General features: G+C 49.7%; 1 protein-coding gene across 3 annotated transcripts in view; it reads right to left on the bottom strand.

The window, feature by feature from the left end:
- Positions 1-12,456, bottom strand: part of LOC146347279 (uncharacterized) — a 275,533-nt gene that overhangs the window by 221,605 nt on the left and 41,472 nt on the right. For all 3 annotated transcript variants that reach the window (XM_084848123.1, XM_084848122.1, XM_084848121.1), the window contains exons 3-4: positions 4,749-4,815; positions 4,255-4,431 (exon numbers count right to left, since the gene is read on the bottom strand). In XM_084848123.1, coding sequence (XP_084704249.1) covers positions 4,255-4,431; positions 4,749-4,815 — 244 coding nt within the window. The remainder of the gene's footprint in view (positions 1-4,254; positions 4,432-4,748; positions 4,816-12,456) is intronic.

The raw sequence follows: 12,456 nt of genomic DNA, 5'->3' as shown, positions 1-12,456 counted from the left end.
CTTAATCAAAAGCACACCATTGCGAAGTCATGAGAAGTGAAACAGCACTACTGTGAAATGGTGCTACGGCAAAGTAGCACACAGTATAAATAGACAAGAAGGGGGCTGCAGAAGAAAGCACAACATGTCCTATATCCAAAGCACACCACTGCAGAGTGGTGAGAGTGGAACAGCACTATTGTGAAACAGCACAATTGCGAAATAGCACTACTGCAATGTAGTGCAAACTAAAAATAAACAGAGAAGGAAAGGAGAGTTCCAGTGATAAAAGAGTGAAACAGTGCTATTGTGGAATAGTGCTACTGCAAATTAGTGCTAACTGGCAGGAAAAGAACCCTAAGCCTGTGTCCAAAAGACGTGCTACTGCCAATGGTGGGGAAAAAGGAATGGGGTGGGGAAGGATAGCCCCACCCCTTGACCAAATCACAGGCCCACCCAGCATGCAGGATTTAATTCAGGGGAATGGGGCACAATGCAGCAGAACTGTGCAGAAGCCACATTTAAGGAAAACAGACACAGTAAAAAAACTTTTCCAAAAGTGCCATTTTCAGGGGAAGCTGCAGGGTTGATGTGGACTGGCAACAACAACATGCACCACAAATGACCCTGATGTGCTCTCACTCTGCACTAAATAACTTGTGTAGTTTGGGCCCCCATCTCTAATATGAGGGTTACAGAGATGGAACACATGAAGTGCTTTGAATACTTTTAGAAAGCACCATAGAAATGCTAAGCATCATACAAACTCAGAAACTATGAAACAAGGCCCTTGCAGCCATGTGTCCAGCTGGATTTTCGTATGCACAGCAGCCGAGGGCTGGGGATCGGGGAGGGGGAGTGGCTGTTATCTACCGAGAGTCCTTGGTCTTCACCAGACCCCCTCTCTGGGAGACCAAGGTTGCTGAGTGCATGTACTGGAGGTTGGGCCCGAAGGGCAGTCTGGGGATTCTGCTCGTGTACCGTCCACCCCGCTGCACGACTGACTCCCTGGCCGAGGTGCTTGAGGTGGTCTCTGATGTGCGTGTACAGTCCCCTAACTTACTGGTGTTGGGGGACTTCAACGTACATTCGGAGGCCATCCTCACAGGAGCACCTCGGGACTTCATGGAGACCATGGCCTCCTGGGAGCTGCACCATATTCTAACTGGGCCCACCCATGTAGCTGGTCATGCACTAGACCTTGTGTTTGTTTCTGGAGAAGCGGGGAGTGATCTGGAAGTCGGGGGTATATCCACCACCCCCTTGTCATGGTCAGATCACTATCTGGTGATGTTGGACTTCTCGGTTCCACAACCCCTCCGCAGGGGTGGAGGACCCATTAAAATGGTCCGCCCCAGGCGTCTTATGGATCCAAATGGATTCCTGAAAGCGCTTGGGGATTCTCTGGGGCATGCCAACGGCCACTCGGTCGAGACCCTGGTGGGTGGCTGGAATGCCGCAATCACTGGGGCATTAGATCGGGTGGCTCCGAAACGCCCTCTCCCCCTGAACAGGGCTTGGACTGCACCATGGTTCAATCCGCGGTTACGAGCTCTGAAACAGGAGGTGAGACGGCTAGAGCGCCGGTGGCGGAAGTCTCGCTCCAAAGACGATCAGACAAGGGCTAGAGCTGTATCTTCAGCCTATCACGTGGCGGTGAAGGCAGCAAAAAAGGAATATTATGCTGCCTCCATCGCGTCTGCAGAGTGCTGCCCCAGGAGGCTGTTCCAAGTGGTCCGGAGCCTGGTCAGTCCTGTGGCTCCGGAACCACTGGAGCATTCTAAGGCCTCCTGTGAGGCTTTGGCAAGGCACTTTGCAGATAAAATTGATCAGATTAGGTGTGTTACTCTGCACACTGTGGATACAGTTAGTGAGCAAGAGGCAGCCTGTGGCAAACCGGTTTTGTGGGATCGGTTCCAGCTTCTTCCTCCTGATGAAGTGGACAAGGTGCTTTCATCTGTAAGGCCGACCACCTGCTTACTTGATCCTTGCCCATCTTGGCTCATTATGAGCTGCAGAGAGAGACTGGGTGAGGGGATCAAGGCGGTGGTGAACGCCTCCCTTGAGGAGGGAGTGATGCCATCAGCCCTCAAGGAGGCAGTGATAAGACCGCTCTTAAAGAAGCCCTCCTTGGATCCTCAAGTTCTGAACAACTTTCGCCCAGTCTCAAATCTGCCATTTTGGGGCAAGGTGATTGAGCGGGTGGTGGCGGTGCAGTTGAAGGCACACTTGGAAGAAACTGATTATCTAGACCCATTTCAGTCGGGCTTCAGGCCTGGGCATGGGACAGAAACGGCCTTGGTCGCCTTGGTGGATGATATGAGGAGGGCTCTGGATAGGAGTGAATGCTCCTTCCTTGTTCTCCTCGACCTCTCAGCGGCTTTTGATACTGTTGACCACGGTATCCTCCTGGACCGCCTGGAGGGGTTGGGCATTGGAGACACTGTATTGCAGTGGTTCCGGTTCTTCCTCTCCGGCAGGTGCCAGAGGGTAGCACTGGGAGAGGAGGTTTCAGACCTGTGGCCACTTACTTGTGGGGTGCCACAGGGTTCCATCCTCTCCCCGATGCTATTTAATATCTATGTGAAGCCACTGGGGGCTATCATCAGGAGGTTTGGGGTGCAGTGTCATCAATATACGGATGACACGCAGCTCTACCTCTCATTCAAATCTTCACCAAGGTTGGCTGTAGAATCCCTGTCCAAATGTCTGGAGACGGTGAGTGGCTGGATGGGGAGGAATAAGCTGAAGCTCAACCCTGACAAGACCGAGGTACTTTTGGTGGGAGACAAGAGGAGGCTGGGGGATGTTGACCTGGTGTTGAATGGAGTACGGCTACCCTTGAAAGACCAGGTCCGCAGCCTGGGGGTCATTTTGGACTCCCAGCTGTCCATGGAGGCTCAGGTGTCAGCTGTGAGCCGGACAGCACTGTATCAACTCCATCTGATATGGCGGCTGCACCCCTTCCTTCCCGACCATCTGCTCCCATCGGTAGTACATGCCCTGGTCTCCTCTCGTTTAGACTACTGTAATGCGCTCTACGTGGGGTTACCCTTGAAGACGGTTCGGAAGCTGCAGCTGGTACAGAACACGATGGCTTGCCTAATTAAAGGCAGCCGCCGGCGAGATCACATCACTCCAGTGCTGAGGGAGTTGCCCTGGTTACCAGTTGTTTTCCGGGCCAAATTCAAGGTGTTGGTTTTGACCTTTAAAACCCTATATGGTTCCGGCCCAGCCTATCTTAAGGAGCGCCTCCAGCAACACCAGACAGGCCGCTTAACAAGATCAGCCTCGGATGGCCTTCTCTCTGTCCCATCAGCCAGGACAGCTAGACTGGTGGGGACGAGGGAGAGGGCCTTCTCTGTGGTGGCCCCCACTCTGTGGAACTCCCTCCCTAGGGAACTCCGTCATGCCCCCTCTTTAATGAGCTTCAGTCGTGCATTAAAAACGTGGTTGTTCAGGCAGGCATTTGGGGTGGGTTAGGGTATTTTTTTAAAAAAATTATGGTAAAATTTTATTGTTTTAAATTGTTTTATGGTGGGTTGTACATCGCCCAGAGTGGCTGGGTGACCAGTCAGATGGGCGATTAATAAATTTAATAAATAAATAAAATAAATAAATAAAGGCCTTCAATAATAATAAGAATGCTGCTATTGTAACAATAGCAACAACAACAACAGCTACAACAACAGCAGCAGCAGCAATACATGTTGGTACTATGTGACTATAGTATATAGCTTTAGTATGCACATATGTAATAAGGACAGAATAAATTAAGAGGTAAATGTTGGCTGACAATCCTCATTCAGATGGCAGCTGCATAAGAATTTTATGATGTGATTGTTGCCTTATGTATAAGCACTCCCTGTATCCTCTGAGCCAGCATGTCGAATTCCATTCTTTTTTATTTATGGCTAGCACAACACGGATATTAATGCAATACAGAAGAGGAGGACACCTTTCCATGAAGCTTCTCCTGACACCAAGCAAAACGCATTTCTCTAGTAATTATAGAATGTGAAGATAGGAGACGGACAGAGACGGGCGGACAGATGGACCGACAGACAGACAGACAGAACAATTTTCAAACATTTCTATGCCAAATGTTTTCAGCAATCATTTTGTCATTCCATTTTTAACATCCGAGGTTTCTAGGGAAGTCCTACTGGAATGCGTCAGGATGGAATGTCTGGTGCACACCATGGAATGCACAGGTTAGAGCAAGAACATAGCCACTGTCATTCAATCTGATGATGATCAAGAGTGAAGTCTCACCTCTTGGTTCAGCTTGGGCTTGCAGCCTGAGTTTTTGTTGGTGAGCTGCAAGGCTGCTATCCAGCTTGTCATGTCTAATAACTTCCTCCTCTGAAGTCTGATATGCTGAAAGATCTGTGCTGCTGATGTTAAAAACTGGATTTGCAAACCCTTCTGTTGCAACTCTCTCGTCTTTTCCTATTGAGGTAAAAGAGGGGGAAAAGCGACAAGGTCAGAAGAGCCTGAAAGACAGTGACAAGCAGAAAATTCCTTCTAATAATTCCTTTACTGAAAGACTTGAGTGTTATCAGCATTGAATTATACTAAAACAGAATTAGGTTAAAATTAACTCTTTATAGAAAAAAGAAAAAAGAAGAGGGGGGATAAATGATTAAAATAATTACAAATTGCACCCTGACAAGCAAGAGCAAAATTTCGCCCACAGCCATTTGTCTGTAATTAGTTAATTAATCCTTACACAAATTATGAGCAATAACTCATCAAGCAAGGCTCACCCATCAGAAATTCAGCCGACTTGGATTTCTTCTGCTTAGTTTGTTTCAGAGCCTTCTGCTGGAACTTCTGGAGGGAAATTGTTAAATGAATAAATTAGCTTAAGAACGAAGATCACCCTTTATGATCCACAACTAACACAGTATTTTAAATATGGGATGGCATTGAAATGTCATTTAATTTGCATCTCTGCTAAAGGGGTCAAACAGTAATTGAACAACAGAAGTGGAAGAATTAAATAAAAATAGGAGAAGAAAAGTTAAGACAAATGCCAAATGAAGGTCACATTAAAATACTTCCTTTTTTCAACAACAACAAATTATAATTAATACAAAGAATCCTCATCAAAAGAAAAGTTGCCCTTGGATTCAGCATTTAGTGGGAACATCCTGTGAAATTGATGTGCATATAGAAAGGTTTTGTCAAAAAGTGTGTTTATTTATCACTGTAAATGTTTTTTTCTTTTCCTTTCTTAAGGATTCAGTTACATCAAAAACATTGTTAGTAATACCAAGGAACTGGCCATTTGTGTCATCACCATGTTTGTGAAAATTAGCAAAAATAATAAGAAACCCTTTGGACACAAATGGACACTTGGGGCCAATCTACATTGCGGCCGCCATCGCAACGAATTCAGTGTCCTGTCGGGTTAAACGCTCTCTCATTAAAACGTGATTATCCACACTCAGCCATTTTCCCCATTGCGGTGCTTCATCGAATGCACGAGCTTGGTTCACACTTGAGCACTGTGCTGTTTTCCTGCTCGTAAAGATGGCGGCTCTCATTGGAGGATCAGAAACTCTTCCTGTTTCTGCTGATTCCACGCCCACCATGCGGCAGTTGCACGGGAGAGGCTTGTTGTTTTCCACATGTTTTCCTGGCCTTGAGGAAAATGACCAGCTTGTCCCTTGCCACCGCCACTGCTGTAGCAGGTGGGGGTGGGCGGAAGAAGGAGGCACCTATCCTCTTCTCCCCCCCATCTGCTGGAGGCCAGGGCAAGTGGCTGGGGGGGTCTGCCAATGCTCTTTTACCTGCAACAGCCCTTCACAGCCAGCACAAGGAAGAGGGGCAGTGGTGACGGCACCCAGCACTCGTGTTCGGGGGGGCTGCTAGCATCTTCAAAGATTCGAAGCTTCACGTCGGCCCAGTCAATAGTTGGATAGGGATGGCGGAGAATTTCTCCCCGAAACTTCGGGGGGCTGAGCGCCAACGTGTTCGGCCCCCCGAACAAGTTTCAGGGAGAAATCCTCCGAACCCCCCCCCCCGCACCCCGCACCCCCCCCCGGGACGGGACTTACCTTTGCCGAATGTCCCTCCCGGCAGCAGGTCCAGCCGGCGGTTCGGCGGGTGTTCGAGCGGGGCGGGAGCGGCAGCCGGTCTTTCGACTGGCTGCCACCGCCGCCATTGCAATAAAAGAAAAAAAAACGCCCCCTGATAGGCTACGTGACGATTCACGTAGCCTATCACGGCTAGATTTGCAAAGTCAGCCGTGATAGGCTACGTCAATCGACACGTAGCCTATCACGGGTGACTTTAAAAAAAAAAGCGCGTACGGATAATGGCAGCCCCCATAGGGAGCCGCCATTCCCGTTCCTTATTTGGTCGCTGTAGTCTACGTAAAGATTTACGTAGACTACGGCGAAAATAAAGGCAACGCTATTTGCGTTGCCCTTATTTTCGCCGTAGTCTACGTAAACATTTAAGTAAACTAAGTTTTTCTTTACGTAAACTAAATAAGGAACGCGAATGGCGGCTCCTATGGGGGCCGCCATTAGCGTACGCGCTTTTTTTTTTTTAAGTCACCCGTGATAGGCTACGTGATGATTTACGTAGCCTATCACGGCTGACTTTGCAGATCTAGCTGTGATAGGCTACGTGAATCATCACGTAGCCTATTAGGGGGCGTTTTTGTGGGTTTTTTTAAACTTTCGCGTTCGCAGCCGGGCGAGGCGGGAAGCCTCCTCCCCGGCCTGAATTTCGGCCGGGGCGAGGCGGGAAGCCTCCCCCCCGGCCTGAATTTCAGCCGGGGCGAGGCGGGAAGCCTCCCCCCCGGCCTGAACTTCGGGGGGGAACAGCGAAGCGCCTCCCCCCCACCGCGAACGTCCTTCGACGACAGGTAAGGGACTTTTGTCCACCCCTATAGTTGGATGGGCGACTGCCTGGGAATCAGGCTTCCTGCACTGAGCAGAGGGTTGTTCTATCCCTTCAAATGAGACTAAGTTTTACCCCCTTCTATCCCCCGCTTTGGCTTAAAAAAAAAAATTAAGGTGTTCTCTTCGAAGAATCTTGGCTTCTCCATGATTTTTTTTTCTAATTCAGGCATGATCTTCAAACATGTGAAGCTTCGAAGATGTGAAGCTTCGAAACTTCAAATCTTCAAAAATCATGGAGAAGCCACGATTCTTCAAAGAGAACACCTTAATTTTTTTTTTTAAGCCAAAGCGGGGGATAGAAGGGGGTAAAACTTAGTCTCATTTGAAGGGATAGAACAACCCCCTGCTCAGTGCAGAAAGTGTGATTCCAAGGCGGTCGCCCATCCAACTACTGACCAGGGCTGACCCTGCTTATCTTCCAAGATCAGACAAGCGCGCGCACATCCAGCCCTTTGCTTGTTGCTGAGGAAACACTGAGTGCTGAGGAAGCTATGCGATCAGTAGCCGGAAGACGACATGGGGCTGTCCAGAACTGTGATTGGACAGGAGGGAAATATAAACACCGCCATATATGGACAGGCAGCGGAGGGGACTACAACCAGATATGGTAGCGAAGGCAGAAAATCAGAGCACATTAAGGGGAAATACCGGGGTATCAGGGTATTGAAAGCGGGAGCACAGAAGCAGGAAATTCTGGTTCCAATTCGAGGCGAGTACTGCATAGTGTGAAAGACGGGCGGTGAAACCTCATTGGAAGCAAAAAAAACCAATAAGTGTAGATCGGCCCTTGTTGTTGGACACTTTGCCCAAAACAATGCAAAAGCAGGAGGACAACATACATTTAGAGGAGTACAACAGGAGAGTAGAACACACTGCTTCATGGAAGCTCAACCTACATTTCAATAGGGATGGCGGAGAATTCTGTCACAGATTTCAGTGAGGCCAAATGCACTGGCATTCGGCCCCCCGAAATCCATGGCAGAATGGCCTGCCCCCCCGCCCACCCCCCCGCAGATTCCCCCTGGGATGAAGCTTACCTGGGGCAGGTGTTCTGGACAGCAGCAGCTCCAGTGGTGGCTTCGGCAGCGGTGGCTGGTCTTTCGACCGGCTGCCACAGCCGCCATTTCCATTCTGGTCTTTGCCATGATAGGCTACGAGATAGCCTATCTATGCTACAAAAGGCTAAGAAATAGCCGTGATAGGCTATTATAGCAAAGAAAGGAAAAAAACGGTGTACGAAAATGGCCGTGGCTACGGCGGCCACCATTTGCGTTCCCTATTTTTCACCATTTTATCCTACGTAACTATTTACATAGGCAATTACGGCGGAAAAAAAAGGGAACCGCAAGTAGGGATGTCAGAGAATTCCGCCACGGATCTCGGTGAGGCCGAATGCCAGTGCATTCGGCCCCCCGAACTCAGTGGCGGAACGGCCCGCCACCCCCCGCAGATCCCCCCCAGGACGAGGCTTACCTGGGGCGGAACTTCCGGGCGGCAGCGGCTCCGGCGGCAGCTTCAGCAGTGGCGGCTGCGGCAGCTGCTCTTCCGACCGGCTGCCGCCGCCGCCATTTCCAGTCTTGTTAAAATATATATATATATATATATATATATATATATATATATATATGTGATAGGCTACATAAAGATTTACGTAGCCTATCATGGCTGGGTTTTACAAAAAAACAACAACGACGTGATAGGCTACGTAAATCTGTAGCCGCCGCCATTTGCGTACGTGGTTTTTTTTTTCCCCCAGAGCCCTCCACGGCCGGAAATCTGGCTGTGGACGGCTCTGGGCTGGGCTGGGCTGGGCCTGGCCAGTTGCTTCGCAGAGTTGCCACGGAGCACAGCCAGCCATCAATGGATCGCCTCCCCGCCCATCGAGGATTCCGGGGGGAGGGATGGAACGCCTCCCCCCCACCATCAACATAATCCGCAAAAGGTAAGTCACTTTAGTACATCCCTAACCGCAAGTAGCGTAGTGGGCACTATTTGCGTTCTTTTTTTTCGCCGTTTTATCCTACATAAATATTTACGTAGGCTTTTAGGGCGAAAAAAAGAAAAGAAACGCAAATAGCACCCACTACACTATTTGCAGTTCCCTTTTTTTCACTGTAATTGCCTACGTAAATATTTACGTAGGCTAAAACAGCGAAAAATAGGGAATGCAAATGGCGGCTGCCGGAGCTGCCACCATTTGCATACGCCTTTGGGGGGGGGCATGCCGTGATAGGCTACGTAAATACTTATGTAGCCTGTCAAGGCAGCCTGGAAGGACGCAAATGGTGGCCGCTACAGCAGCCGCCATTTGCATCCGCAGCAGCCCGTCTGCGGCCGGGAGTCCAGCTGCGGACGGCCCTGGCCGGCTGCTCCGCGGAGCCGCCGCGGAGCAAAGCCAGCCGGGCAGGATTCCGGGGGGGGAGGACCAGATCGCCTCCCCCCCGTCAAGGATTCCAGGGGGAGGGACGGAGCACCTCCCCCCCCCGCAGCGGATGCCCCTACCAGAACCAGGTAAGAGGTTCGTCGATCCCTACGTTTAAAAGCAGCAGACTAATACGATTAAAACTGGCTCTCCTCCAATAGCATATAAAGCTGGGTGTGGCGCCCAATTTTTACAACATAAGGGGCATGCAGGCTTTGGTGGCTAAATCCTCCCCCTGCCTGTGGCTTACCTCTACGTAGGCTCTCTTCCAATGTCATTCCCCCCTGCCCCCACCCAACTGATATCCAGTATTGGAAATGAGCCCAGCTGGAAGAAAGGTGGCCTGGAAAGAGGCTATGGAGAATGAATTGTGGGCTGTGCACCGCCTCGTTACGAAGCCCAAATAACGAGGTGAAATAACGAGGCTGTTTTGGAGCAAAAGTCTCATGATATGAGGTGGGTCAGAGCAGTACCAAGATGCGCCAGGGCAAAGCGCCCCTCCCCCCCCACACACACACACGAAGCAACTCCTCCTCCTCCTCCTCGTATATTTGGAGTTCTATTGAATACCTGAGCAGTCCAGACAGGCTGTCTCCAAAATGTATCAGCCTCTCAATTCTCATGCGGATGGACATGAGGAGGAGGAGAGGGAGGGAGGGAGGGAGGGAGGGAGGGAGGGAGAAGGTGAGCAGATGCAGGAAGGCAGGGGGAGACAGGAACGCGAGCACAGAAGGAGGAGGGAGTGTGCTTTGGTAAATAGGAACTCTCATCCAGAACCGACACCAGCAATCTCCAAGCAGAGAGAAGTGGGTATATATACTTCGTTGAAAGGCTGCATTCAGTTATTACGCTAGCTGTGTCTTTGGAAGGGAGGGCTGGTGTGGGTAGATGATCGTGTGTGTGTGTGTATGTGCGCATGCATTCCTTGGAGTTGTTCCTTCAGTTTATTCAATTTTGATCGCCATTAGGCTTTCCTCAAAATTTAAATTAAAAGGAAACAGCTTGGTTGTACTGGGAGCACTCCCTTCCCTTGCTCTTTGATCATCCATTCCCACTGGGACGGTGTCTTTTGCAGCACCTCTTCCAGCCGCCATCTCCTATATCTTTGTACCCCCAACTCATTTGTTATTTGTATTTGATTTAGGGATGTCAGAGAATTCTGCCATGGATCTCAGTGAGGACGAATGCCAGTGCATTCGGCCCCCTGAAATCTGTGGCGGAATGAAGCCCCCGCCCCCCCAACCCACAAAAGGAGCACGAAATGGAGCACTTACCTGCTGCCATCCGTGCTGACTTGCGAATGGCGGCTGCCCTGCGGCCGCCATTTGCTTCTTCATCATAGCCGTGATAGGCTACGTAAGTATTTACGTATTTACGTACTATCGCAACTAACGCAGGGACATCTTTTGCGTCCCTATGGAGGCCGTGATAGGCTTCACAAGTATTTACGTAGCCTATCACGGCAAGCCAAAAAAACACACCAGCATATGCAAATGGCAGCGGCTACGGCGGCCGCCATTTGCGTTCCCTATTTTTAGCCATTTTAGCCCACGTAAATATTTACGTAGGCTATTACAGAAAAAAAAAAGGAGAACGCAGATAGTGTAGTGGGCGCCATTTGTGTTCCTTTCCCCCCCACCCGTTTTAGCCCACTATGCTATTTGTGTTCCCCTTTTTTTCACCGTAATAACCTACGTAAATATTTATGTAGGCTAAAACGGCTAAAAATAGGGAATGCAAATAGCCACCGCCATTTGCATACTCTTCTTTTTTTTTTGGCTTGCCGTGATAGGCTACATAAATACTTACATAGCCTATCACGGCAGCTTCGCAGGACACAAATGGCGGTTGCTACGGCGGCCGCCATTTGCGTCTGCAGCAGCCCGTCCGTGGCCGGAACTCCAGCTGCGGCTGGCCCTAGCCGGCAGCTCCACGGAGCCACTGCAGAGCGGAACCGGCCGAGGGAGGATTCCAGGGGGAGGGGCAGAGCGCCTCCCCCCCACTACGAATCCAAGCTGCGAAAAGGTGACTTTCGTACATCCCTAATTTGATTAGATTCTATCTCTCCTTCCCATATTTTTTCAAACTAACATAGCTTTCCCTCACAAGTTGCTGCTGCTCTCCCACATCACCCGCCATTCCTGTGTTCGTCTGTTTATCTTGATTTTGGACTGTGGAAAAACTCTGTGTTTGTGTTTTAATGAAACCCAGTCTCATTTCGATTTTTAAAAGCAAACACTGACTTCTGGGCATGTGCCTCCCCACCCCCCACCCCCTTTAAGTCATATTCAAGCATTTAGTGTTTTTTCTTTCTTTCTAAATTCTTAAAGAAAGGCATATTATAGCAGCCTATGTGTGTAGTGTTTGTCCCCTGCACCCCATGCTGAAGTGAACTGTCCTCCCAAAAGAGAAATTAAATAAGGATTTGTTTTTGTTTTGTTTTTAAAAGGTTTGATTTGGCTGTTATATAATCACCTACACTGTCGCCCTGTATTTTGTGAAGTTACCCTGCCTTCCATAAAAGAACATGAAACATAAAATGATAAATTAAAGACGCCCGTCATTTGCTTAGGTAGTTCTGCTTTTCTTTAACTCTTGTGTGTCTCTGTCTGTGTATGCGTGCGTGCTAGGTTGTTGTTCCATCAACACTACATGTCCAGCTTTCAAGACTGTGTTGAAAAAGCATGAGACACGTAGTGTTTATATTAATTACCTTCTTATTCCAGTAACACTCCACTGTGTGGCAAAGCAATCCAGCACAATATGAGGTATCTTTGGGGTGTTGGCAGGGGCAGAGGTGGGCGAGGTGCTGCTGTCACTAGCAGCACCGTTAGGTCAGCTGTCTGTCCCCTAGTCCAGATAGTGCGTCCCGGTGCAGTAGGGCAGCAGAGTACAGAGGCCAGTTGCCGTGCCCGGAGGACACTGCTCGAGGAGGCTGGCGTGGGCCGGTGCAGTAGTCGCACTCTTGCCCAAGGCGGAGCAGCATCTCCTCCTGTAGTGGAAGAGGGGAGCCCGCTGAGGGACATTACGGCAGTGGTGCCTGTTGTCCTTAGCATGGTGGAGGGTGAAGAGGAGGAGATCCTCCAGGGTGTGTTGGAGGAGGAGCAGCAGGCAGAGGCTCCAGCACCCGACCCC

This window comes from Heloderma suspectum, chromosome 4 (genome assembly GCF_057233095.1).
Source record: "Heloderma suspectum isolate Gila_16-S chromosome 4, 16-S_ref, whole genome shotgun sequence".
In the NCBI taxonomy this organism is placed as follows: domain Eukaryota; kingdom Metazoa; phylum Chordata; class Lepidosauria; order Squamata; family Helodermatidae; genus Heloderma; species Heloderma suspectum.
This window is presented reverse-complemented; position numbering and strand designations above follow the sequence as displayed.